The sequence below is a fragment of the Anabas testudineus genome, chromosome 11, assembly GCF_900324465.2.
Source record: "Anabas testudineus chromosome 11, fAnaTes1.2, whole genome shotgun sequence".
In the NCBI taxonomy this organism is placed as follows: Eukaryota; Metazoa; Chordata; class Actinopteri; order Anabantiformes; family Anabantidae; genus Anabas; species Anabas testudineus.
The window spans coordinates 18660062-18684783 of NC_046620.1; the positions used below are offsets into that span (position 1 = coordinate 18660062).

Here is a 24722-nt window from a genome sequence, read left to right on the forward strand (position 1 = left end):
GCTCTTTGAGAGAAAAGCAGCCCACTTGTGGAAAAACTTGGTATATGTTACCAGAATAAAATATAGTAGATCACAAGCCAACTTCTAATGTTTTTGTTCAGAAAACCGACTGTTTAACAGCTGCAATTTTTCATTGTGTTTCTTGTTAATGTTGAGAGGTTTTCTGTGTATTTAGAACTTAACTACTGTTTTCGCTATTTATTTACAGCTGAACTTGGCATCGTTTTATCCTGATAATTCCAAATGCTACTGTTGCATGGAAGTATGAAAATGTACCTATTAAGGTAACAATTCAATTGTGCATTTGTATAGCACCAAAACACAACAAAATCATCTTTACATTTTAATGTTTTTGAAATAAATTACAGAGTTATATGGAAAACATATACAACTATGACATCAGCAACAACCTCCAGAGGGCAGAAGTGAAGGTACCACAATCTATTGTTCACAGAAAACTTCATGAACAATAGACACCAAAAGATGTAAACCACTCATTAGCAAGAAGAATAGGAAGGCCAAGCTGGAATTTACAAAAAAGGACAGAAATGGTACAAAAATTGGGGCAAAGTTTTAAGGACTAATGAGACAAACATTACCTTTTACCAAAGTGATAAGGCTAAAGTTTGGAGAAAGACAGGATCTTGATCCCAAACATACAAGCTCATCTGTGAAACACACTCATTTCATGTCTTGGGCTGCATGACTTCTGGGAAAGGCTCAATAATCTTCACTCACATGATGACAGCAGCAAAATAAAGTCAGAAGTCTACGGAAACATTTTGTCTGCCGATTTAAAGAAAGATGCAACCAAACGGATTGGGAGATCCTTCATCATGCAGCAAGATAATGACCCAAAACACACAACAAAAACAAAAAAGTTCATCAGGGGCAAGAAGTAAAAGGTTTTACACTGGACAAATCAGTCCCCAGATTTAAACCATATAGCGCATTTTACCTGCTAAAGAGGAGACTGAAGGGATTAACCCCCAAACAACAGCTGTAAGAGGCTGCAGTAAAAGCCTGGGAAAGCATCACAAAAGATGAATGCAATTTTTTGGTGATGTCAACAGGTCACAGGCTTGATGCAGTTACGACAAGCAAAGAACTTGAAACTACATATTAAGTCTTATTTACATTAATCTATTTTAAGTCTATCTGTTCTAACACTTTTGCTAACATTTGAAATGTGTGGTTTCAAACAAAAGGTGTTATCTTCTAAGCTGTGTATCACATTCAGATGTAAACACCTGGAAATAAAAGCTGAAATGTTGATCTTTCTTTGTCTACTTAATTTCCCTAAATTTGCTAACAGTATTTTCAGATAGACGGCTATTATAGTCATAGCTGTGCCGAGTAATGTAAAGTGATGAAAAGTCTGTTATAGTAAATTCAAATGTTAGGACGGCAGATTTACAAACTATAAAGAAATTAGCATTTGCTCATCATAGTTACACAACTCTTGCTCTTTCAGACAATGTATAGCTACTTCTAACTATGAATAAGTCTAATTGGAAGTTGCAAGTGGAATTCGCTTTTCTTCTCATGCACAGATTTGCTACACTGAACAGCCAGTCATAGTGGTCTCTTTAACCACTCTGGTGAAAAATGGGTCTGATGCTGATTGAATATGCTAAATCAGCTGAAAAGCTGCCAGTAAGGGTCTGAATTGTGCCTACTGGGGACCCACCACAAAAACTGACAAAATAAAAAACCACACACATTGGAAACAATGACCACATCAGAAATATTGCTACAGAACATTCACTCTTATGAATACTCTTTCTACTCTCTTGAATTTGTATCTTTGGATGAAATTGTACTGTACTTCCCCATTATATCATCTGCATAAATTTGTCATTTGCACTGAAGAGAGTGTGTCCTACGAAAAATGGTAAATGGTCTGTACTTATATAGCACTTTTCTACCTAACTGGTACTCAAATTGCTTTTACACTGTTTCTCATTCACCCATTCACACACACAGCCACACAAGTACACACACCAACAGTAGAGCTGCCACACAGCTGACCTGACTCATCGGGGTACAGTATCTTGCCCAAGGACATTTCAACATGTGATAGGAGAGGCCGAGAATCAAACCACCAATCCCATGATTGGTAGAAGACTGCTCCACCTTGTGTGAACCACAGCCGCCCCACACTCTTCTAGTTAGTCAGAGATTCTGTTTTAGTATGAACAACTTTCCCACCCTGGTATTGATTTTCACTGTCAAATTTAGAAATAGCTGAGCTCAAATATCATCAAAGATGTATTCTGTTGGCATACAAGCTAAGCACATGCAGGACTCTGTGGTGTGACAGTAATTGGTAAATTCTCCATCCAGCACAACCACCTGCTTGCATATTTGCTTTCATTAATAAATGTAATGTGTCAAGGTGAGTCATGGCAACTGACTTTTTTTCTTGTTTGGTCGACCAGTTGCCATGACTCAACTTCCAAATAAGCTCACCTGGATAACTGAGAATTGTCACTGTTAACCATAGCGCTTCATTCGTCATTCCAAAAATACTGCATGTTGAATCATAATATATTCCAGCCTTTAATTACATTTCCCACCCAAATGTAATCGCTGTTGCAGTTTAGTTAAATACAAATGTCATTCCTTTAAGACAGGGTTAAATGAGAGAATAATTAGCAGCTTTGAATGATCAGGACTGTCTAAATGAAAAAAAGATGCTAAGGTAGAGGAGTCCAGAAAGAAATAACCCAACAACACAGTGTCTCCTTTTGCTTATTTGTACGAGATCCTAAAGATTAAAGAAGAAGAGTATTATATGTCAATCAATGGCACCAGAAGGAGCTTAGATTTAGGTTTTGTGGGATCTGTACTCTAGGACCAACCCCAGCTGTTCCACTGACACGGCTGAGGCCAGGGGAGAGATGAGTAAGAAAAGGAGGAAGATGGAGTGATTGGTCTGCACGAAGGGGGCGATGTGTGGTGGTGATGACGTTTCCGCACAACAGAGCCATATTTCAGCGTGTGCAAAAGCCCTGCTCCGATGGCGTCCTCTCAGCATAATTAAATGAGATAAAAGTCGCAGTGGGGGAGCAAGACATAAAGCCCGACGACTGCATCAGTGCGACGCTGCTCTACGGGGTTGGCTCATGTTTCTGTGATATAAACATTCTCAGTTACATCTCTGCTGGGGCAGCTCAACAGCTCCTACAGTGGGGTGTTAACAGGTGGGAAGTGAGTATGACCATCAATACAGGCTAGAACCGTGATAGATTGTACTTAACCAGTAATATTCACAATTAAGGGAAAGATGCTAGTTGGTGATGCTGACATTTGTTGAAGTTATAGAGTAAGATAAATCTGAGTCAAATACTCTTGATTCACCATCCACCACTTCTGCATATTAATTTACTTCACAATTAAGGCATTAAGGCATGTTGTATGTAAGTGCCAAAATCTTGTGTTTTTGGTTGCTCTGTAAAATCATCCACTATCCAACTAGTAAGAACTTCCCAAAGTGATGATGTTGAAGGGTCTGCTCATACAGAACATGAAGGGCTCCAGCAGTAGTGCATGTCCCAGTGTTTGTTTCACTTGACAAGATTAATATTATAACAGCCTCAATGATGACTCTCAATTTAAATATCTAATGCACATGCAGCCTCCTCACTACTCACCAATACACTCTTGCCCATTAAGTGGTTAATGATGTCATGTAATTAATGTTTCCTCGAAGCGTTGCTCAGTCTACAGTAGACATCACTGAAGAAATGAAAGAACATCAGCTGCATGTGCTGGTGTTGTGCTCACAGTACTGCATTCTACAGTAAAGTAACAGAGTAGTGTGCCATACATGACAAATATGATATGATCTAGAGTCGCCAGTTAAACCCTTCAAAATAAAATGCTGCTTTTTAGGGTTATTATTTAGAATATTGTTTATATTATTTATTATAATATTTGTTATTATTACCTTATTCTTACTATAGATATTCATACTATAGATACATTAACTTAGATATGAATATTAGCAGTGATTAAACACATATAAGTGAAAACCCCTTCAAAGTGAGCAAACAACATGGAAACCAGTCCCTAAAGGTCAGGCACACCAATGGTAAATCTATACTGGTTTATTTCCTGTTAGCTTTGTTGCCTGTTAGGGTGAGAGCAATTACATCTTATCATTTAACATTTCTTTCCATCTTTCAGACAGACTTGTTACTGAGGCTGAATGATTTGCAGTTCCTGTCTGGCATGCAATAAGCGCTTGATCAGTATCTTTGTGTCTTACTGTAAATCCAACTTTGGTCACAGTGTTGCCCACCGTCAATTCTTTTTATTTGTGTTCATATATAATGATATCCTCAGTGATACCTGCTGTCTGGTAGGCAGTCTATCTAGCCAACAGGAGGATGGGGCTGTACTAACAGATGCTTTTCTAACTGCTAGCAGAGAGGTATTTATGGTTGTTCTCAATAAAGACATGTAAGATCTGATTTTTTTTGTTTGTGTTACTACTTTAGGCACATTATATTTGTTAATACTCTTGACTTAGATTAAGATCAGTTCACATTTTATGATAAATTAAGGCAGAAAACCATAAAATTCCAAAGGGTTCACATACGTTTACTTGCCACTGTATTTACCTGCCAGCTTTTCAGCCTCACTTCCAGATTGTAAATGGTCATCTCTCTAAACAGGTTTTCCTGCTTCCTTTTACTTGAATTGAACAAATAATCTGTTGTATAACTTGTCTGATTCTCTGGTACATTTTTACTGGACCAGTTGCCTGACCACAAGTCACCATCAGAATAAGGAAAAAAAATGTAGCAGAAGCAGCACAGGGCTAGATATGTAGAAAACAGCCTTTTCTTTCCTCACATTAAATGAGCTCTGCAGCTAATAGGTTTGCCATATTTGAATGAATCCATTACAAACACTGACATATCTATATCTATCTATGCAGTAAGTCCAGCAATCTGATTTTCATTTCTAACTGAAAATGGTATTAAACTACGAACAATTTCTTATATCAATGAATTAATTAATCTAACAAATACATGCAATATGTTAAATTTTACAAGGGATTCACCCCTTTAAAAACAAAGCAAATTAAAATTTTACGCATTAATTATTCCTAAATTTGGAATGTAGGTCACCTACACCCCTGTGTATTGTTTGGAATATGAAATTCTTTAACATTAATTTTCACTTGGAAAAAAAATCCCTCATTGTTGATTACAAGTTTCACCTTTTGAAATCAATTTCAAGTGTAAATTAAATAATGGTATTTTAATTGATCTTCTTACTAGGGGTAGGCTCTGTAATTACTAAGCATTAAAGTTAGTTCAGTTTACTGGTAATAAAGGAGTACTTTGAACCATTAAAATAATCAGCAAGAAAGCACATTTGACTATGGTAAGTAATTATATGAGTCATTAGTTTTTTTACATTACCTGTTCAAAATAGGATTATGGCAGCTTTTGGCCATCACATTGTTCAGTAGAAAGGGTACAAACATACCGGTACATACCTATACTTATTGGACTTCTGTGTGAAAAGAGAGGTGTGTGGGGGCCTAAGGGGTTTAGGTTTTGATGGTGTTTTGCTTCTCCTTAAATGGATGCCTTATTGCACAAACACATTGCTTGCAATATGAGTCTGGAGGCAAAATCATCAAAAGTGCACAATACACAATAGTCCTGTGAGCATCATGTTATATATGTCATGCTGTCTAAAAAGGATTTAATACTAACAGTATGTGCTAAAAGTCCATTTCATGAACAGCAATTACTACTATTAGTCTAAATGAAGGTTGACAGCAGGAAGAGACAGTGAGAGTGTAGGGAAAGTAATCTGCCCATCCCCCTTCCACAACTCCACTCCACTCTGCTGTGGGCTCACACTTTAACGTGTAAAAAGGCATCTTCAGCATTGGACCACTTCAGCACTGTGTTTAACCCCCACATTATTACTAAAGCTTCAGTAAGACAGATGTATAGTATTCATGGTGGACAAGTGGGTTGAGGCTGGCGCATGTTAGATGTTAAATGTGATAAAGTGGACTGCTCGATCACGTTAATCTATGAGTTTGCCAATATAAACTAATTCTGATAAAAGAAATTAGATAGATAATGCTAATGAGGGAGCATTGCAAGTATTGCTAGGTATATTTTTGAGCTCAGGACAATTTCCCAAAAATGTCATGACATCCCACCCTAGAAAAACTCATCTCATAATGTTGACAAAAATGTCATTGAGCACATGCTGAAACATTTTTCAGTCAACACCAGTAAGAATGCATCAAAGTCTATATCACCCTTCAGTAACTGTATATATGGCCAATTTTTCCATTCTTCCATCTTCTGCTATCTCTGACAACAAGACAGCAACAAACTCTCTTATTTGGTGACCTGGAAATGTAATTTCTTCTGTTCATGTTTCCTGCAAAGCATACATTACTGTGGTGTTTCGGTACTGCTCCTTCAGCAGTGACTCACCGTTTGTTGAAGAAGTGAGTCCTACTCTTCATAAAATGTGAGTTTCTGTTAACACCACTCGTGTCTTCCATGCATTGGTGGCTCTTATTAAATTTAAAAGTGGGGCAGGCATGAGGTTTTGCCAAGGTGGTCAGAGGTAAGGACACGTACGATACTAAAACCAGTCAACAAGGTGTTAAGGTTTAACCCACCCACCCCTTGCCACCCATAGATCTGCCCCTGCATCTATGGAGAATTTAATAATAACTGATGTACCAGCAGCTAAATGGCTAACATGGAGCATTATACAGCATTTTGATGTCATGCATACCTGCACCTACACACTAAATATGAATTGTCCATAAATGTGTTTTCCATAACAAAGGCAGTAATAAGTCCCGCTTACAAGATATCAATTGTGGATAAATGGCCACCAGGTGATAGCCAGCGATAAAGCAGTATAAATGTGATGTGTGCATTATGCATAGTATACAGGTTTCCTAATTGTGAAAGCTCAATGGGTTGTTCAAGTCACAGAGCAATTAATTCCTAAACTAAAAACTAGGGCATGATGGCATGTTTAGCCTAGCCTAGCTTAAACACGTGATACAGCTTTCCTGGGGGCCACACACACACACACACACACACACACACACACACACACACACACACACACACACACACACACACACACACACACACACTTTTTCTATTATTTGCAAAGACAGAGTAGTTGCACAGTGTAACTTGCTGTTTTCCCTTAGGCTCAGCCCTGAAACTAAGCTAATGTTATAATGTCATGACTACAGATACAATGTGTACTTGACCAATAAGATATTACCAGGAGAAAAAGAAAGCAGTTTTTCAAAGCTATCTGTTTATCCCCTACACTGCAGCCCTAGTCCTTGAGGGCTGCTGCCCTGCTTGTTTTTCAACTCCTAAGATACCATCTCAGATGAGGGTGGAGTGGGTGAGGACAAATTGAATTGGTATCTTCCAGCATCTGACTGACTGAACACACCTGATCCAGGTAATCAACAGTGGTTAGGGCAGGGATAGCTGGAAAACAAGCAGGGCGGCACTCAGGGGTTGCCTCAAGTGTACTCATTTATCATTTGTATTTTAATGAAGTTTCGTTTACTTCGTTTAGTTATTATTTTGCGAAATGAGTCATGGATGTTTTAAAGAGAACCAGATAACAGATTAGAATATGGTGCTTAATTTGGACCAATGAAAGTGGCATACTATGAAAGAATTCTGATGTTTTTGAGGCCAAAAAAGAATAAAAGGTTTCAGACAGGTACAATCCTCTCTCCTAAAAGTGGCATTCCCCTGCAAGGACACTGCAACCACAATGGCATTTTTCAGGGAGCAGAATTAGCACACGGATTGTGTCCTGATAAAATGTGTTAATTGAATGAAAAAAGCACTAAGTTTATTGATGTAAACTGAGCTGCCTGGGGTGGATGTTGGGTGTACAAAGACCAGGACTGTCACATCACAGACCTGAGTTTGACTCCAGAGACCAGTCTGTGTTATGTGTGTTTAGAGTTAGGAAAAACTAGCATGAGAATCTAGTATCCATTAGAAACAATATCAAAACAACCTGCTTTATATATTTATGTATATCAAATTCTCAAACAAAATCCTCATAAGATTTTTTTTTTTGCCATATGACAGCCTCTCAGCTGACTATGTAAAATCACACTGGCCCCCATTGGACAATACTAAAAACAATTAGCCCACCGATTAACCTTATTATACAGTAAATAAATAAAATATTTTTAATACAATATTTGTTCACTCTGGACAGAGCTAGCTGTATCTAGTGGTATCGATCTTCCCCTGTAACTCTAGGAGAGAAAACAAAGACATGTATTTCTCACTATGTTCAACAACTTTGAAAAACGTACAATGAAGGACAGTGCAGCTGCCTCCGAATATTAGCAGCCCACAAGCTGCACCAGCAGCAGATGTGCAGTGTGTAAGAGTATATGTTTCCATAAAATGAAGGACGAACAGTGAGTTTCATCTCAGACTGACCTGCTGCTGCTTCTGTTACATCTCTAATAGGAGGAAATGGCTTGTGGTGAGGAGAGGATCCAGCCCTTCTGTGGGAGTTTAATTCAATCACAGCTCCGGTCAAAAATGAATTAAAACTCTCATTAAGCCCCCACTCCAGCCCCCACCCCCACCCCCCAACACCCCTCTGCTGTGTTCCAGAGACTAAGCTGGCTGCTAAGGCTCACAAGTGGACATTTAGGTGTTACATAGAAGCATCAGTCAGCTCCACAGTTATCTGCCTGTGAGTCAGCCATCAGTCACTAACTCCATCATTTTGTTATTTTAATTTGCCGTGCTAGCACTCCCCCACACAGTGAGCCCAATGAACCAGGCTGCAGATGATCTAAACAACAGTAGGCTGTGTGTGGACGTCGTGTTGTTTCATCTCAGCGAGTCACAGTTTGACTAAATTGAGAGCGCCGTGTTCCCCGCCTGGACTTCATATCTCACTGAGTGTGACGAGGACAAAACACTGCGATCCACATCACAGGCCCATTGACCTTTCCACAGTACAACTAACGTAACTAAACACTTTGGACTGTGGCCGTCTATTATATGAAGCACGGCAGCAGAAAGTGTTGTTTTGTGTCAAGGAGAGAAAGAAGAGCCGGTGTGTTGGTCTCTCCACAAGAAAACATCTCTGTGCCTCCCCACGCTTAAGTGTTTATCTGCTGCACGGTCAATTCAGCCTGTTTGTCGTTTCTGAGCAGCACTTTGCATTATCAGTAGAGTCACACTGATACAACATCACAACACAATGCCTCAGACACTAGCATTTAAGCTAATATCATGTTCATGTATTGTAGTTATTCCTATTTAAAAGGAGGACAGGTGAACAAATGAGTTTTAACAAACACAAACGGTGCAAGACTTTTGACATTTTCCCTGGGAAATATGAGACAAACGACATGTTCACCTTGAAGCAAAATAATCTCTTGCTGATAAAAGCCAGGTACAATCTGTGGTATAGTCTTCTTCATCAGGAGGACAATGCTACTTTATCCTTGTCTTGCCTATGAGACTCTAAATGTGAAACATGAGCTCCCCCTGCTGATTCAAAAATAGAAAGTTTGCTGCCTTCAAGTGCTCGTGATTATGATACAACCAAGAAAACTAAGATGTCATGACAGGAATTTGCAGTGTCAGCCAAGATGCATGTAGGCAGTGGTGGATGGTATCTAAAAATATAACTACGGTACATTACTTACTGCCAACATAGAAATGCCTCATTAATAAAAAACAATAACATAAATATCAGTAGAGCACACTGAAAGGGCCAGTTCTACTTCTTTCTTCTTATACTAGGATAAGTTTATGGTATTCAAAGTACTTTGTGTCATCATTCTATAAACTCATATTACTGTTCAACTGTTGTAGTTTAGTCTTTTTCCCTTATTTTAAACTTTATTTAACTTTGGGTTAGGATATAAGTCATTTTAGCATTAAATGAACATGTATCCAAGTATTTAGACTCTACTTTATTTATGCTATTACAAAGATATATTACATATTTACAGCATTGCTGGATAATACTAGATATTAATGTTCACTATGGTTAGAGCCCAAACCTCAACCCAGTAAAGATGCTATGGAATGATCTCAATAAAGCCGTTCACACCAGACATCAATATGTCTGAGCTGCAGCAGTTCTGTGAGAACAAATGGTCCAAAGTTCCTCTTGGAAATTGTGCAGATCTAATCCACAGCCACATGAAGAGCTTGCTCGAGTTTATTGCTTCCAAAGATGGTTCAATCAGTTATTAAAACAGTGTTTCACTTACTGTTTTCCGTTTACTGTTATCACTCTGTATGTTTGATAGTTGTGTTCAATAGAGACATGAAAGATCATGATTATGTTTTGTCAGCATATTAGTACATTTGTTACTTTGGTGAGGATCATATTACAGTTAATGACTAATTTATACAGAAAACCAACAAACCTAAGATTATGCAAAAAGTTTACTTGTTATTGATTATTCCAAGATTCAAAAAACTTTATTAATCCCAGAGGGGAATTGTTTTGCCTCGTTACAGTTGTTCTCAACACAGACAGAAAGAAAGGGAACCACAACCAGGAGATAGCCACACCAACATAAATACACAATAACATCAATACAGAAAAACTCAACATATGTACAGAATATGTAAAATAGATGCATGAAAATTGGTCAATATTTATAGTCCAGGATGTAATGACAGCAATTATAAGATGTAAATTTTCACTTCCCCACCCCTTACAGAGGGGGGAGGAATTGTAGAGATTGATGGCCACAGGTAGAAAGGACCTCCTGTGGCACTCTGTGGAGCACTTAATGTTAATAAGTCTCTGGCTGAACGTGGTCCTCTGTCAAGTCAACACACTGTGCACTGGGTGGCAGGGATTGTCCAGGATTGAGAGGAGTTTGGACAGTATCCTCTTCTCAGCTACAACATGTACAGGGTCCAGTTCAACCCCCAGAAGAGAGCCAGCCCTCCTAATCAGTTTGTTCAGCCTGTTAGTGTCTGCCACCTTCATGTTGCGACCCCAACAGACCACAGCACAGAAGATAATACTGGCCACCACAGACTCATAAAACATTCACAGCATGGTGCTGCAGACGTTACCTGAGTCTCCTCAGAAAGTACAGTGCCTATAAAAAGTATTCACCCCCTTGGATGTTTCATCATTTTGACATTATAAATCAATCATGGTCAATTAAAGTTGGTGACTTTGACGAAAGAATTTCAGAAAAATACCTAATTAATGTCAAAGTCAAAACAGGTTTTTACAAAGTAATGTCAATTATATAAAACAAAAACATAAGGTGAAATCAGTGTTTGCATTAATATTCACCTCCTTTAAAATGTCTGACCTAATCTAATAGAGGTGCAGATATTTAGTGCTAGTAGTCCCACAATTAGTGAAATAGGGATCACCAGAGTGCAGTGAATGAGTCTCATGTGATTGCAGTATAAGGAAACTTGTGTCTGGAAGTTCCAGACACACTGAGTTTTCAGTATTCCTGGCTACCATTACACCATGAAGCCAAAAGAACACTCCTTGCAACTTGGAGAACAGGTCATTGAAAAGCATAAGTCAGGCGATGGATACAAAAAAAATCTCCAAGGCACTGAACATCCCTCGGAGTTCAGTGAACTCCATCATCAAGTTATCGTGCAAGAAGGAGACCAGTGAGCAAGGCCACTAACACACAGATGACTACTCTGAGGGAGTTACAAGCTTCAGCAACTGAGAAAGGAGAAACTGTACATACAGCAACAGTTGCCCGGGTTCTTCACTAGTCAAAGCTTTATGCGAGAGTGGCAAGGACAAAGTCACTGTTGAAGAAAACTCATGGTAAATCACAAATTGAGTTTGTCAATACGCATGTGAAAGACTCCATGGTCCAGTGGAAGAGGGTTCTTTGGTCTGATGAGATGTTTTTTGTCGCTATGTTTGGTGCACACCAAACACTGCACATCACCACAAACACACCATCCCCACTGTGAAACATGGTGATAGCAGCATCATGCTGTGGGGATGCTTCTAGGCAACCAGCCCTGGAAGGCTTGTTAAGATAGAGGGTAAGATGAATGCGGCAAAATATCGGACAATCCTGGAGGACAATCTTATTCAGTCTTCAAGACAACTACGGCTTGGAAGAAGATTTGTGGTCCAGCAAGACAATGACCTGAAGCATAAAGCAAAGCAACACAGAAATGGTTTACCGACAAGAAGGTGAATGTTCTGGAGTGGCTGAGTCAAAGCCCAGACCTCAATCCAATAGAGAATTAGTGGATAGACTTGAAAAGGGCTGTTCTCACCCGATCCTCACGAAATCCGACAGAGCTTGAGCAGTTTTGCAAAGGAAAATAGCATAAAATTCCAGTGTCCAGATGTGCAAGCCTAATTGAGACCTCTCCATTGTCAATAAAATGATGAAACATCCAAGGGGGTGAATACTTTTTACAGGCACTGAACATCAGGCTCTGAGCCTTTTTGTAGTGTGGCTGAATTCTTATTCCTGTCCAGTTTGTTGTCCCAGTACACTCCCAGGTATTTGTACTTAGATATGACCTCCACCGCACCCCCCTGTATAAAGAGAGGGATGACAGGACTCCCAGATTTCCATCACCAGCTCCTTTGTTTTATTGATGTTCGGGTGAAGATGGTTGACTCCACACCAGTCAACAAAACCCTAACCCAGGCTTAGTAGCAACATTTCCAAGTGAGCAACGGTAGTTTCCTAGGCGTACCTGAAGGCAGCACAACGCTGTAAGTGTGAATTGTAATGAATCATGTACTGCAGCGTGGAACCGCGGTCCATACACGTGTAGAGCCCAGCTGTGGATGGATGGCTCTGTAAGCAGCACAAACGTTGCTATCTAAAACGAAATTCTAGGTCGTGTGAGCTGTTTTCGACGTTGATTGGTTTGTTTTGAAGGGCAGTTCTGGCTGGAGAATATTTTGGTGAGTTGAAATCTGATGCTCTTAACAGAGGCTGTTAGCTAGCTAGCCAGTGTAGTTAAGTTACAATAAGCAAGTTTGATTTCCGGTAAAAAAAAAAAAAAATCAAAATAAAATGCCACTGACAATATAATGCGCTGGGTATGTAGTAAAGTTAGTGTAATGTAATGCTTGGTTTCAGTTTTAACATTTCTGTTAACTGTTGCTTTTAACTCCTTCAGATATGTACACACATTTACATGATTATCTATTTATTTTATTAAAAAAATCTTAATAAGCTTTTATTTCGAATGCAACGGCAGGATTCTGGTCACATGTAAGTTGGGTAGTGTTAGCTTGATGCAGTTGGAAATTGAGAGCACATTAGCTACCTTTTTGTACTTAATTGTTGTACCTTATGCCAGCAGTGGTAGTTTGTAACGTTACAGCGAGCTTTTGTCAGTTGACGGCTGCATAGCAAAGAGATCCTGACTATATGATTCTGGGAGTAAGTTGTTAGTCTTCAGCCGACAACAGTTATTCCAAAGCTAAAGGCGCTTGAGGCTTTAGTTTGGACTCGTTGACTTTGCTGATGGGGACAATCCGGGCGGGCGGTCAGCTGACTTGTGTTTCAGTCGCCTAATGGAATCTTGAATTTGCCACCCACGCGGGCTGTGCGGTTCCAGTAACTGAGCACTCGAAACATGCTATTATTTACCATGGAAAGCGTTTATGTTGCGGGAAGGATGACAGCCTTAAATATTTTACATTACGCATGACGAATATGGCGACCGAGTTTTTTGAGCTTTCATCGGACTATGGGTGAAGGCGGGATGCGACTATGGTGTCTCTTAAATGCCCTGGCAGCAATTTCTGGAAAAATTGCACGGCTACCAAATCAGAACCCACCACATTTCACAATACGCAACAGCAGGCAGAAAAGTGGACTTTTTACAAAACTTAATGATTTTTCAGTTGAATGCTGATAGCAGCGTTTTAGCTTGATAAAAGCCGATAACACCAATAACCCAGTTAGTGTCCATTCAGCTCATTTTAAGCTTTAAAAAGCAGTTTTGGGGATTGATTTCTTCATGTTGGCTAAAGTTATCTTGTGTTTCGAGCTGAGGCCAGCATCTGCACACATTTGACTGCATGTAAGCACGCAAGGAGCGTTCCCAGCATGCACTGTGGTACTGTGGACATCAATCTTATTACATGTCTTTCTGCATTTCACGCTTATTATTCTTTTGTAACACATTCAATTCTATATTTTCCCAATGTTCTTAATGTTAATTAAATTTACACATGAAATAACATATTTTCTGGTGAATATAGACTGTCAGTAATGTTGGTGCATGACAAAAGCAGTATTTTAGGTTTTTGTGTTGGTAAATCTATCTCAAAATCTGAATTGGTCCTTTTTCACTATGCTGACTTTTATTTTTGTTTGATTAAAAAGTACACATAACCAATTGTGTTGATTAGGCCAACACGTGCTGATTATTTTGCAGTGACCTGCATGTTCTTGCTTGCTTTTAAATGTTCCTCTTTCTCCAGGGTAAAATGATGAAGTACATTCTGGTCACCGGAGGAGTCATATCTGGCATTGGCAAAGGCATCATTGCGAGCAGCGTGGGCACCATCCTAAAGTCGTGCGGCTTACATGTGACTGCCATCAAGATCGACCCTTACATCAACATAGACGCAGGCACATTCTCGCCATATGAGCACGGTACTTTGAAGCACCAGACAACTTATTGATAGATGTTATTTAAAACATCTATACTTTGACAATGACATGTGTGTAAGTGGTATGGTGACGTCATGCTCCCTATGTCCAGGTGAGGTGTTTGTGTTGGACGATGGGGGTGAGGTGGACCTGGATTTGGGGAACTACGAGCGCTTCCTTGACATCCGGTTGACCAGAGACAACAACCTGACCACCGGCAAGATCTATCAGTCAGTCATTAACAAAGAGAGGAGGGGAGACTACTTGGGCAAGACAGTGCAGGGTAAACTGACAGCTGGTTTTATGTTTTGAAACAGGATGTCATGGCATTCCAATTAATAAACTAATAAATTGCCATTTTTAACACCCAACAGCCAATAACTCTAACAACAACGTAAAGAGAATGTTTTTTTTCAAAGTCTCTCTCGTTCTCTTATTTTGGTGCTGCTTTCATTCCAGTGGTACCTCACATCACAGATGCCATCCAAGAATGGGTTGTTAAACAGGCCAAAGTACCAGTTGATGACGACGATCTAGAACCGCAAGTCTGTGTGATAGAAGTAAGCTGCTCAGTTCATTTCTTCAACTCACTATTTGCATTAGCTGATGTTCATTGCCAACATCGTCATTGTCTGTGTGTGTGTGTGTGTGTGTGTGTGTGTATTTGCAGTTAGGAGGCACAGTTGGAGACATAGAGAGCATGCCTTTCATCGAGGCCTTCAGGCAGTTCCAGTTTAAAGTGAAGAGAGAGAACTTCTGTAATATTCACGTCAGTTTGATACCACAGGTAAGACAGAAACACGATCGGGTCTCTTTTATCTTTTCTTTTGACCTTTTATCTGAGTGGAAACGTATAAGATGCTGCTGATAAACTGACAACTAACTGCAAAAAGAGACACTGAATAACACTCAATAACAAGAGCAACTGTTCATGGAGCTACAACGACTCCATGAAGAAGTGCACACAAAGAGGTGCACACAAAATAAGAATTGTCTTTGTTTTCAACTCTCTGCCCTACCCTTATAAATCAAAATAAAAATATCCACTCAGTAGTCAGTTATTCCATGTTTCGTTATAGTCATATCCATGATTATCTTCAGGCTGAAACATGCTTCCTGCTATTGGAGGCACACAAGCTCCTCTGTGAAGCAACAGTCCAAGTACATGTCTGGAACACTCTGTCCCCTGTCTCTACTAGGCTATGAGAGGGGACTCTGCAGTGTTTCGTGAAGTCCAGTTTCACTGATACAAACATGAGAGCATGAAAAAATAAAGCTACCGGAAAATGTATCACTGCCTAAAAATGGAAAAAAACAAGCAGTGCTAGGAGACAAAATACAGACACCACCAGCCTTGCAGTGTGCTACATCGTGACATTTAAATAACAGAGCTTGATCATCCTTACTCAGATGGAGCTAATTTGGCTTCGAAAAGATTAAACATTTTGTTTCACTGTATGTGAATATGAAAAGCTACAGGGCTACAACAAGCCTGAAACATGACTTTAGTAGCTCATCCTGTCAGACTAGTCTGATGATGCCTGTCGCCTATATTGAGTTATGTGTGAGAAGCAGACACACAACCCCTATGAATCTTATTTCAGAGAGTTGCTTATCATGTCGGATAGTAAGTCAATCAGACTGTAAGACACTTGTACCTAGATGATGATGATGATGATAATAATAATAATAATAATAATAATAATAATAATAATAATAATAATAATAATAATAATAATAATGGTTTGTTTCTGACACCAGAGAAAATAACTTTCATTTTACAGCCTTTAAATTTTCTTACACAAAGTCTTTATTTCAGCATTTCTAAAAACATCTTACAGGGCTTAATGTGCCCATATTTTGCTTCTTTTGGTGCTTAAAAACAGGTCCCTGAAGTCCCCGAAAATGTGCCTTTACACAAAGGCAAAATGTGACCCACTCAAAAACAACCGGTTTTGAGGTGGAGCTTTGTTCCATGACACTCGACTATACGTCATTTCGAGCGCAAACTTTGAATGGACCACTCAAGGACTGGTTTCTACAAAATCAGAAAATGGAATAAAAGAAGGGAGTTCACTTCTTACATACTTGGTGTGCATGCACCAGAGGGTCATATACTGTAGACACAGAGTCAAAATCAGCTTGACAGTGAAATACTGTATATACATACAGTTGTTTAGCTGACAAACAACAAACTTCTTTACTCACGTTAGTTTTTTTAAATAATTGTTTAAGTTATGTTACAGCAGTCAATAAAACACAGCAAACTTTAGCAGAATAATTCTACAGAAAGTGCCTTACAGAGTGGCAGTTAGCTCAGTTGGTAGAGCAGTTGTCTATAAACCCCAGGGTTACTAGTTCGATTTCTGGTTCCTCATGGCTATATGTTGAGGTGTCCATGGACAAGACACCGCCACCCCACAGTAGCGCTGTGATCTACTGCAGCTGTCCAGACAACAATTTCCCCAAGGGGATCAATAAAGTATGTAATTATTATTATCATTACAACAAGAAAAACAACAGATGTTGAGACATAACAAACACAGTCAATAATTGCATTGCCAAAACACATGGTGCTAAGTCAAGTAGCGACAAGAGATTGTGTCAGACCCATAATGCATGCTGCCTTGCTAAAAATATTACAGCCCAACAACTGGCACATAAACTGCAGGAGGTTTTATGTTTTGCCAATACTGTATACTTATCAAGCATTATCAACAAGATGCCACAAAATATACAGAAATCATTTTCTGTCAAGGAGTTTCACAGTTCCCCTTGGAAAACTAGCATTACTGTGGTTCTTGAGAACTATGGGTACTTGCCCTGCACTAAATCCTCCATCACTTCAGGAGCTTCAGAACACAAATTCTATTTCTTCAAAAGACGACCAGTCATCCTGGGTTCTCAGGGCAATGGGACTCTGTACTTACCATGTGTTTATGTGCCTGCTTTTGTCCACTTCCATCACATATTACAGTAGACATCAGAAATGCAGAGGTAGGATACACACGGTCCTTTAAATACATGTAATCTCTCTGTTGTTGTGTGCAGCCTAGTGCAACAGGAGAGCAAAAGACCAAACCAACACAGAACAGTGTCAGAGAGCTGAGAGGATTGGGCTTGTCTCCAGATCTGGTGAGTTCTGTTCCCTTAATGCATATGGATGTGTTTCCTCCTGAATGTGACCTTACACATCGGTAAGTTTCATGAATCGTTCACATTCATTCAATGATTGCAACATTGTGGTCTGTACTGTGTTTTATTACCTTTTCAAAGATTTAGGAAGGGGGTTGACTTATCTTAAGTTCATCATGACCTAAATTACTGAATAGTGCTGATAGCATTGACATGCACCTAAGTAACCTGGTTATAGCTGGTTTCTAGTAGCTAATTTATAAACGTATAACTAACTGACATATAACTGTGAAACCTGGTAAATGTAAATACTACCTAAAATCAAGAAGCAGAATGGATGACAGCAGAGACCATTACACTGAGTGCTCCTCAGGGGGGGGGGGGGGGGGGGGGGGGGGGGAATACTGCTTCCAGTGCACAGCATATGACCCATTTATTTATGTTTGTACCATTGACTTGACTTTAATCATGTTTGCCTTTTCTTTATCATTGTAAGATCATTAATATTTCTTCTCTTTGCTGACAGATCATGTGCCGCTGTTCTGCTGTCCTGGAGAACTCTGTCAAAGAAAAGATTTCAATGTTCTGCCACGTCGAACCTGAACAGGTAAAGCCACTGACAACAAAACACAAATTTATTATGTTGTTTCTGATGGACTGTAACTCTCTCAGCTGTTCATAACTCACCAATCCGTCTCGTTCCAGGTCATCTGTGTGCACGATGTGTCCTCTATCTACAGAGTCCCGTTACTGCTGGAGGATCAGGGCGTGGTTAGCTACCTTAGCAGGAGACTCAATATGCCCATAGAGACCCGACCCAGGAAAATGCTGACTAAATGGAAGGAGATGTCTGACAGGTGAGTCAGCAAAAGTTAGTTAAAGGGTAACTCTGCAATCAAATGCATGGGGCTGAAAACGACAGAGACAGTCTTATTTCTACATGTTGTCCTCACAGGTCAGACAGACTGCTGGAGCACTGCTCCATAGCACTGGTTGGGAAGTACACCAAGTTTTCCGACTCCTATGCTTCTGTTATCAAGGCACTGGAGCACTCAGCCCTGGCCATTAGTCACAAATTGGAGGTTAAGGTATTTACCCAACGTTAAACCACACTGATAATGATCACATGTATATTAATGTCATGTATGAGTGACGCCATTAAACTATGCCAAATTAGCTATTAGCTCTTCCTTTTCCGAATGTATCTGTGAACTTGCACAAAACTATCATTTTATTACTTTAAAACTGAAGAAATCTTAAAATAAATATTTTTAAGCAAGTTTTCAGTACTAAGAACCGCCTTTTTAACACCTGCATCTCCCTGTGCCACTGACCTCACACAATATGTTTTCTTCTAGTATATAGATTCAGCATATTTGGAGCCAAGCACACTCCAGGAGGAACCTGTGAAATACCATGAGGCATGGCAGAAGCTCTGCAGTGCTGAGTGAGTGCCAAGGTCCCATTCTTTTAAGTAACGCAATCGGAAGACTAGAGCTGTAGTCGCATCAACAATTTCTTTCCCTTCTCTCCACAGTGGTGTCCTGGTTCCTGGAGGTTTTGGGGTAAGAGGAACTGAAGGGAAGATTCAAGCCATTAACTGGGCCAGGAAACAGAAAAAACCTTTCTTGGGTACAGAACATCTGTCACTATCTTACTTCACACACACATTTTATACATTATCATATTGCATTGATTGACCATTCCACTAAGAGTAAACACTTACCTCTGCAGGTGTGTGTCTTGGAATGCAGTTGGCCGTATGTGAATTTGGCAGGAACGTGCTGGGCTGGAAAGGTAATGTTGATTCACTCAAACTGGTGCAGTGTTTAATTAAAGTAGACATTCATTGAATAATTGCAAAATTCTGTGATCAGTGAATTAATTGTCAATGCTACACTGAAGACAGCTACTACTAGCACAATGGTTAAAAAAATACTGACATTGGAGGAACCTGAGATACAGCTGCTGAATGCTACAAGAGCTTAGTAATAAGAGCTAGTATATTAGTATTTTCTTAACTGTCGGGGGGGAAAAAAAGGAAGATCTTTATTCTATTTTGGCTGCCTTTTGATTGGCAAGGAGAAAGCCACTGTAGAAGAAAACTCGTGTTAAATCACAAATTGCCAAAAAGCATGGTCAAGTGGAAAAGGTACTTTGGTCTCATGAGACCAAAATGGTGCTTTTTGGTCATGAGACAAGACCCTATGTTTGACGCACACCAATCACTACACATCCCCAAACACACTATCCCCACTATGAAACTAGGTGGTGGCAGCATCATGCTGTCGGGATGCTTCTCGACAGTTGGCCCTGGAACACTTAAATTAATAAAATGAATGCGGTAAATATAGTACAATCCTTATTCAGTCTGCAAGACAACTATGGCTTGGGAGAAGGTTTTCCAGTAAAACATTTCTAGCAAGAAATGGTTTACTGACAACAGGTGAATGTTAAGGACGGATCAAGTCGAAGCCCAAACCTCTGTCAATAAAAGATTTGTGGCTGGACTTGAAAACTGCTCTTCATGCCTGATCCCCATGCAGCCAGCCATTTTGCAAAGAGGAATGGGATAAACTTGCAGTGTCCAGATGCACAAGTCTAATTGAGACCTACACACACACTATGTGCTGTGATTGCAGCCATCCAGTAGATTACATCTACTAAATACTGACCTGAAGCGAGTATTTACAAAAAATATTTGACATATCTTTGTAGAAAACTGTTTCTACTTGACATTGTTTTGTTTGTTTTTTTTGTTGTTGTTTTTTACATGATTTTTTTTGTTTAAAGCTGCCAACTTATATTGACCATGATTGATTTATAATGTCAATAACAGAACAGATAACTTGTCATACTGCTATCACATGGTGTATTCATAGTTTTCAAATAACATTACCTAATTGTGAACACACTTTTCCTAACCAGCAGCACAAAATCCCTGTAACGTAACAGCATAAAAAACTAATTTCAGGTTGTGTTTACATGGGTGATTCACAATCTGTGTGATACCTGAAAAATATGAATACCCACTTAGACCCATATTGATAGCTGGTTAGTGAATACTTCCTAATATTACTGTTTGCATCTCTGCCTGTTTTACATTTAGATGCCAATTCAACTGAATTTGATCCAGACACAAAGCATCCTGTGGTAAGTGTGTCATTGTGTGATCTTGTGTCTGTTATTTGACCTGAAACATGAATTGATTGTCACTTGAACCATTGCAGGTGATTGACATGCCAGAACATAACCCTGGGCAAATGGGTGGCACCATGAGGCTAGGGAAGAGACGGACTATTTTCAAGAGCAACAACAGCGTGCTACGTAAGAAAAACTTTGAAATTCACAAGGTTTTCAACAAGTTGTTGATTTGCAGCAGCATCTAAACTGTGCTCACAGTTGTTCCCTGTTCCAGGAAAGCTTTATGGAGATGCAGAATATGTAGATGAAAGACACAGACACCGCTTTGAGGTATGTTAGTATCACTGTTAGTGAGCAACATTATATAATTTGCTGTGGAGTTTTTTCTTAACGGTGTCCCCATGCAGGTCAACCCTGATCTGAAGAGTCACTTTGAGGAGAAAGGTTTTCGCTTTGTAGGTCAAGATGTGGAAGGGGAAAGGATGGAAGTCATAGAGCTGGATGGTACGGTATATTAAACACTAGATTACTTTTTATCTTGTGAATAGGTGTTACTGTTTATGTATTTTAAGGCTCAACAATGCCACTACAACCTTCCATAAAGCTCATGTTAAGATTTCTTCTGTTTTTAGATCATCCGTATTTTGTTGGAGTGCAGTACCACCCTGAGTTCACATCTCGCCCCATAAATCCATCACCCCCTTATCTTGGTTTGCTGCTGGCTGCTGCCGGAAAGCTGCAGAGCTACTTACAGAAGGGCTGCCGTCTGTCTCCCCGGTAAACACCCAGCATCACATATCAACTCATTGTAGGATATAGATCCCCTCCTCCCCAAAACCACATTAATACCAACTATGTTTCCTCTGTGACACAGGGACACATACAGTGACCGAAGTGGCAGCAGCACACCCGACTCTGAGATTTCAGAACTCAAATTGCCTTCCATCTCCAGTGACTGACTTAAACATACTGATGTGCTATAGATGCATATGCTCAGGGGCCACTATATTAGGCTACACCTCTACAATCTCATACAATCCTGTGGAGCAGCTCTACCATCAATTCTACTTTTACAAGGTGACTCAATTTACATAAATGAAATTAAAATGGCCTCAATGCACTCCAGTACAATTGCACATAACCTCAGATTTATGGAGTTGCTGTGTAGAATTGCATTTTGTTGTACCATAGTAAAGTGGCCAGTGAGTAAATGTTATTCTGCTAAAGTCTCTGAACTAAGCCAGCATAATTTTCCGTTACAGATTTGTTTGGAAACTGTCCCCTCTTTTCAATTAATTTACATTTCATATCCTTACTGGGGCTCAGGAAGTTCATATTTGCCCATTTATGCAGATTAAGCATCACCATCTGAGTTGTGGCCTTGTGGTGAATAGGTACTGCAACCACATGCAGCTTATTCAATAACATGTAAATTCCCTAAGAACGTAAATGAATAAAAAAGTGACACCAGTAATAGTTGATGTTCTTTATTACATTAAGACTAGCTTCAACACTTACATATAGTCTCTTGTTACAGTACATGATGCTTTAAAGTTCTACAAAAGGTACAGGTACAAGTTAATGAACCGTTATTTCAGCATTTCCCCCTCTTCAATGGCTTGCAAGTAAGCATTCTCCAACAGTTTCTTCCATTTACAACAGGCTACTGGACCTGGAGAGGGGGGGAAGAAAAGCAATTAGCACAGTTCAGGAGAATTTCCTAAACCCATTAGTATCAGGCTGATCTCAGTCCCATATCCGCAAGCTTCATCCATCAGTCCACATAGAGTTAAATGGTCATCACTGATCAGATATGTTACTGTAAGCAGTTTATTACAGTTCTATACATACCTTGACAATCCAGGAAGGTTCAGGACCCCACACAGGCTGAAGCTGTTCTTGGGTCAAAAGCAGTGATGGCTAAAAAACAGATTTAAAAGCATATTAGTATCGTGTTGGTAATTACTCACGTCTGCTTCTGAACAGAAGATATGTAGGACAGCTGAGTGGCTGCTGATGGCACAAAGGGCCACAACAGTCAAAGACCACCCTGTTTTCTTGCATGCACTTGGAGAACCTAAAGCTACAAAACAAGCTCAGGTCCTTAGGATAGCATGCTTTTATTTGTAACTCCCGAGATGATAATATATAAAAAGCTTACTTCGGCTCTCGTCGACTCAGCTTTGGTCAGCCACAAGGTCACCTAAACCAAGGGGAGTGTATTAGTTCATTTTGAACCCTTTGCCATTTAATATACATTGATATAAAATGTGGCTCAGGTAAATATAAAGTCTCAATCAATGTAATGTCAGTGAGGGCAAGTTTGTCATCACAGCCAGTTCATTTGTGTGAAGTGTTTTTTTTTTTAAAGCAGTTACCTGCATGTGATTTGGTTTTCAAGTTTTGCATCTCCACATCCAGGATTACCCAATACCTGCAGAATACACGAGTCACATGTCAGTACCATTATTTCTGATAGTTTGATCAGTTACCAATCCCATTTTAGAGCAGTTGTCCTTCCCCTTAATGTTGCTGAAGCAGTTATTTTCAAACTGAACAGCGACCGTCGGTGAAAGTGTTCCTCTTGGCTTCCTTTTGACCATTCACTGCTACATGAGAGCATGAATGGCTTCGATAGGAGCCCCATACATGGCATCAGCAGTATCTGCTTCATTTAAAGTAAATACCTGTGTGATAATGTGGATTGTCTTTGCTGGAAATGCCAAATTGATCCATTTCTGGTGCAACCTGTAAAAGATAAGTATATTCTGATTTAGTTAACCGTCAGTTTTAGAATCATATGTAGGTCAAGATAAAGTAGTAGCAGCAAACTTGGATCATAGAAATGTGTAGTTGATTCACAATTGTGTAGTAACATAGCAAGATACTCCTTTATTGGGCTGGTTTACAAATGCCATGATGTCTCAGCCAGTCGCTCACAGCACTTTCGACTTAATAAAAAAGCTTCCATCTGTATTAAAAAGTCCTTATACCGAAAAATTCACCTTATTTATTGAATGACCCTCGCATAAATGCAGGTCTGGACACTAAAGTTTCCAAAAAGTTAAGCTTCCGGTTGAAAAACATTACATATCCCCCGGTGAAGGTATTGTGTGGGACGAATATAAACAGATTAATACAACACAAGATTCACAGTTATGTTGGTAAGTTTCATATTATCCCAGCCACGTGGTCCACATGCCTTTAACTAGCATGTAGCTAATGTTAACCCTACCCTACCTAGCTTGCTAATCCGTAGCTGTGCCCATTTAGTATGTTGCGAAAGTTACCATATAAAGCCTGCTAGTATATTTTCCCGGAACGACAACTTAAAAAGGTTTAACGATTTTTTTAGTTAAAACGTGTAGTGCATGAGTCACAATACAGGCTACATTCGCCAACATTAGCAACATGAAGCCGCTAGCTTCGTTAGCGTTCCTCTGACAAGTCAACTAACGTGGTCTATCGCCAAAATGAACAGCGTCCATTCTTCAAAAGCTATGCACTGAAAAACTGAATGAAGCAAACTGATGCACAGGCAACTTAAAAACAGGACTAGCTGTTTGAGGCCTTACCGAATGTATCAGGCGGTTTATCTGTGTCCTCAAGAGACAGACTTGAAGAGGAAGAGAAGGAGCAGGCGCCGCGCTGCTCTTATATACGCTAGCCCCGCTCAGCAGCACGCTGATTGGTCCACATAGCTCACACGGGGCCACTTGCATGACGGGATATGTATTTTATTTTATGAGCTTTATGTATTCAC

The 24722-nt window shown here is 39.7% G+C and overlaps 1 protein-coding gene, 1 long non-coding RNA gene and 3 other non-coding genes across 7 annotated transcripts; 1 reads left to right on the forward strand and 4 right to left on the reverse strand.

Moving 5' to 3' along the window:
* The first annotated feature begins 12792 nt into the window (after positions 1 to 12792).
* ctps1a (CTP synthase 1a) lies at positions 12793 to 22426 on the forward strand. Of its 3 annotated transcripts, none has more exons than XM_026349662.1 (18): positions 12793 to 12975; positions 14509 to 14683; positions 14793 to 14963; positions 15140 to 15240; positions 15351 to 15467; positions 17732 to 17815; positions 18342 to 18422; positions 18521 to 18672; positions 18771 to 18903; positions 19174 to 19262; positions 19353 to 19447; positions 19550 to 19612; positions 20925 to 20968; positions 21046 to 21142; positions 21234 to 21289; positions 21367 to 21463; positions 21592 to 21736; positions 21834 to 22426. In XM_026349662.1, the coding sequence occupies exons 2-18, from the start codon at positions 14515 to 14517 to the stop codon at positions 21916 to 21918; spliced, it is 1779 nt and encodes a 592-aa protein (XP_026205447.1). In that variant the 5' UTR covers positions 12793 to 12975; positions 14509 to 14514; the 3' UTR covers positions 21919 to 22426. The 3 variants fall into 3 exon arrangements, with proteins under 3 accessions (XP_026205447.1, XP_026205446.1, XP_026205448.1); XM_026349661.1 differs by lacking the exon at positions 12793 to 12975 and adding an exon at positions 13334 to 13459; XM_026349663.1 differs by lacking the exon at positions 12793 to 12975 and adding an exon at positions 13719 to 14105.
* Positions 22427 to 22430: 4 nt separating this feature from the next.
* On the reverse strand, positions 22431 to 24595 carry LOC113155139. Its single transcript, XR_003298105.1, has 6 exons — positions 24535 to 24595; positions 23647 to 23707; positions 23338 to 23393; positions 23121 to 23162; positions 22811 to 22879; positions 22431 to 22631 (listed from the first exon to the last, which is right to left on the reverse strand). It is a non-coding gene; the product is annotated as an uncharacterized LOC113155139 (long non-coding RNA).
* LOC113155550 lies at positions 22698 to 22771 on the reverse strand. The gene has a single exon (XR_003298158.1). It is a non-coding gene; the product is annotated as a small nucleolar RNA SNORD99 (small nucleolar RNA).
* On the reverse strand, positions 22949 to 23079 carry LOC113155536. Its single transcript, XR_003298144.1, has one exon. It is a non-coding gene; the product is annotated as a small nucleolar RNA SNORA44 (small nucleolar RNA).
* LOC113155553 lies at positions 23469 to 23605 on the reverse strand. Its single transcript, XR_003298161.1, has one exon. It is a non-coding gene; the product is annotated as a small nucleolar RNA SNORA16B/SNORA16A family (small nucleolar RNA).
* Positions 24596 to 24722: the final 127 nt, after the last annotated feature.

Excerpts from the sequence above, each read along its gene's own strand:
- ctps1a (XM_026349661.1), top strand. Across the intron at positions 17,816-18,341 it reads TGGGCTTGTCTCCAGATCTG|ATCATGTGCCGCTGTTCTGC; the intron begins GTGAGTTCTGTT and ends CTTTGCTGACAG. Across the intron at positions 21,143-21,233 it reads GAGCAACAACAGCGTGCTAC|GAAAGCTTTATGGAGATGCA; the intron begins GTAAGAAAAACT and ends TCCCTGTTCCAG.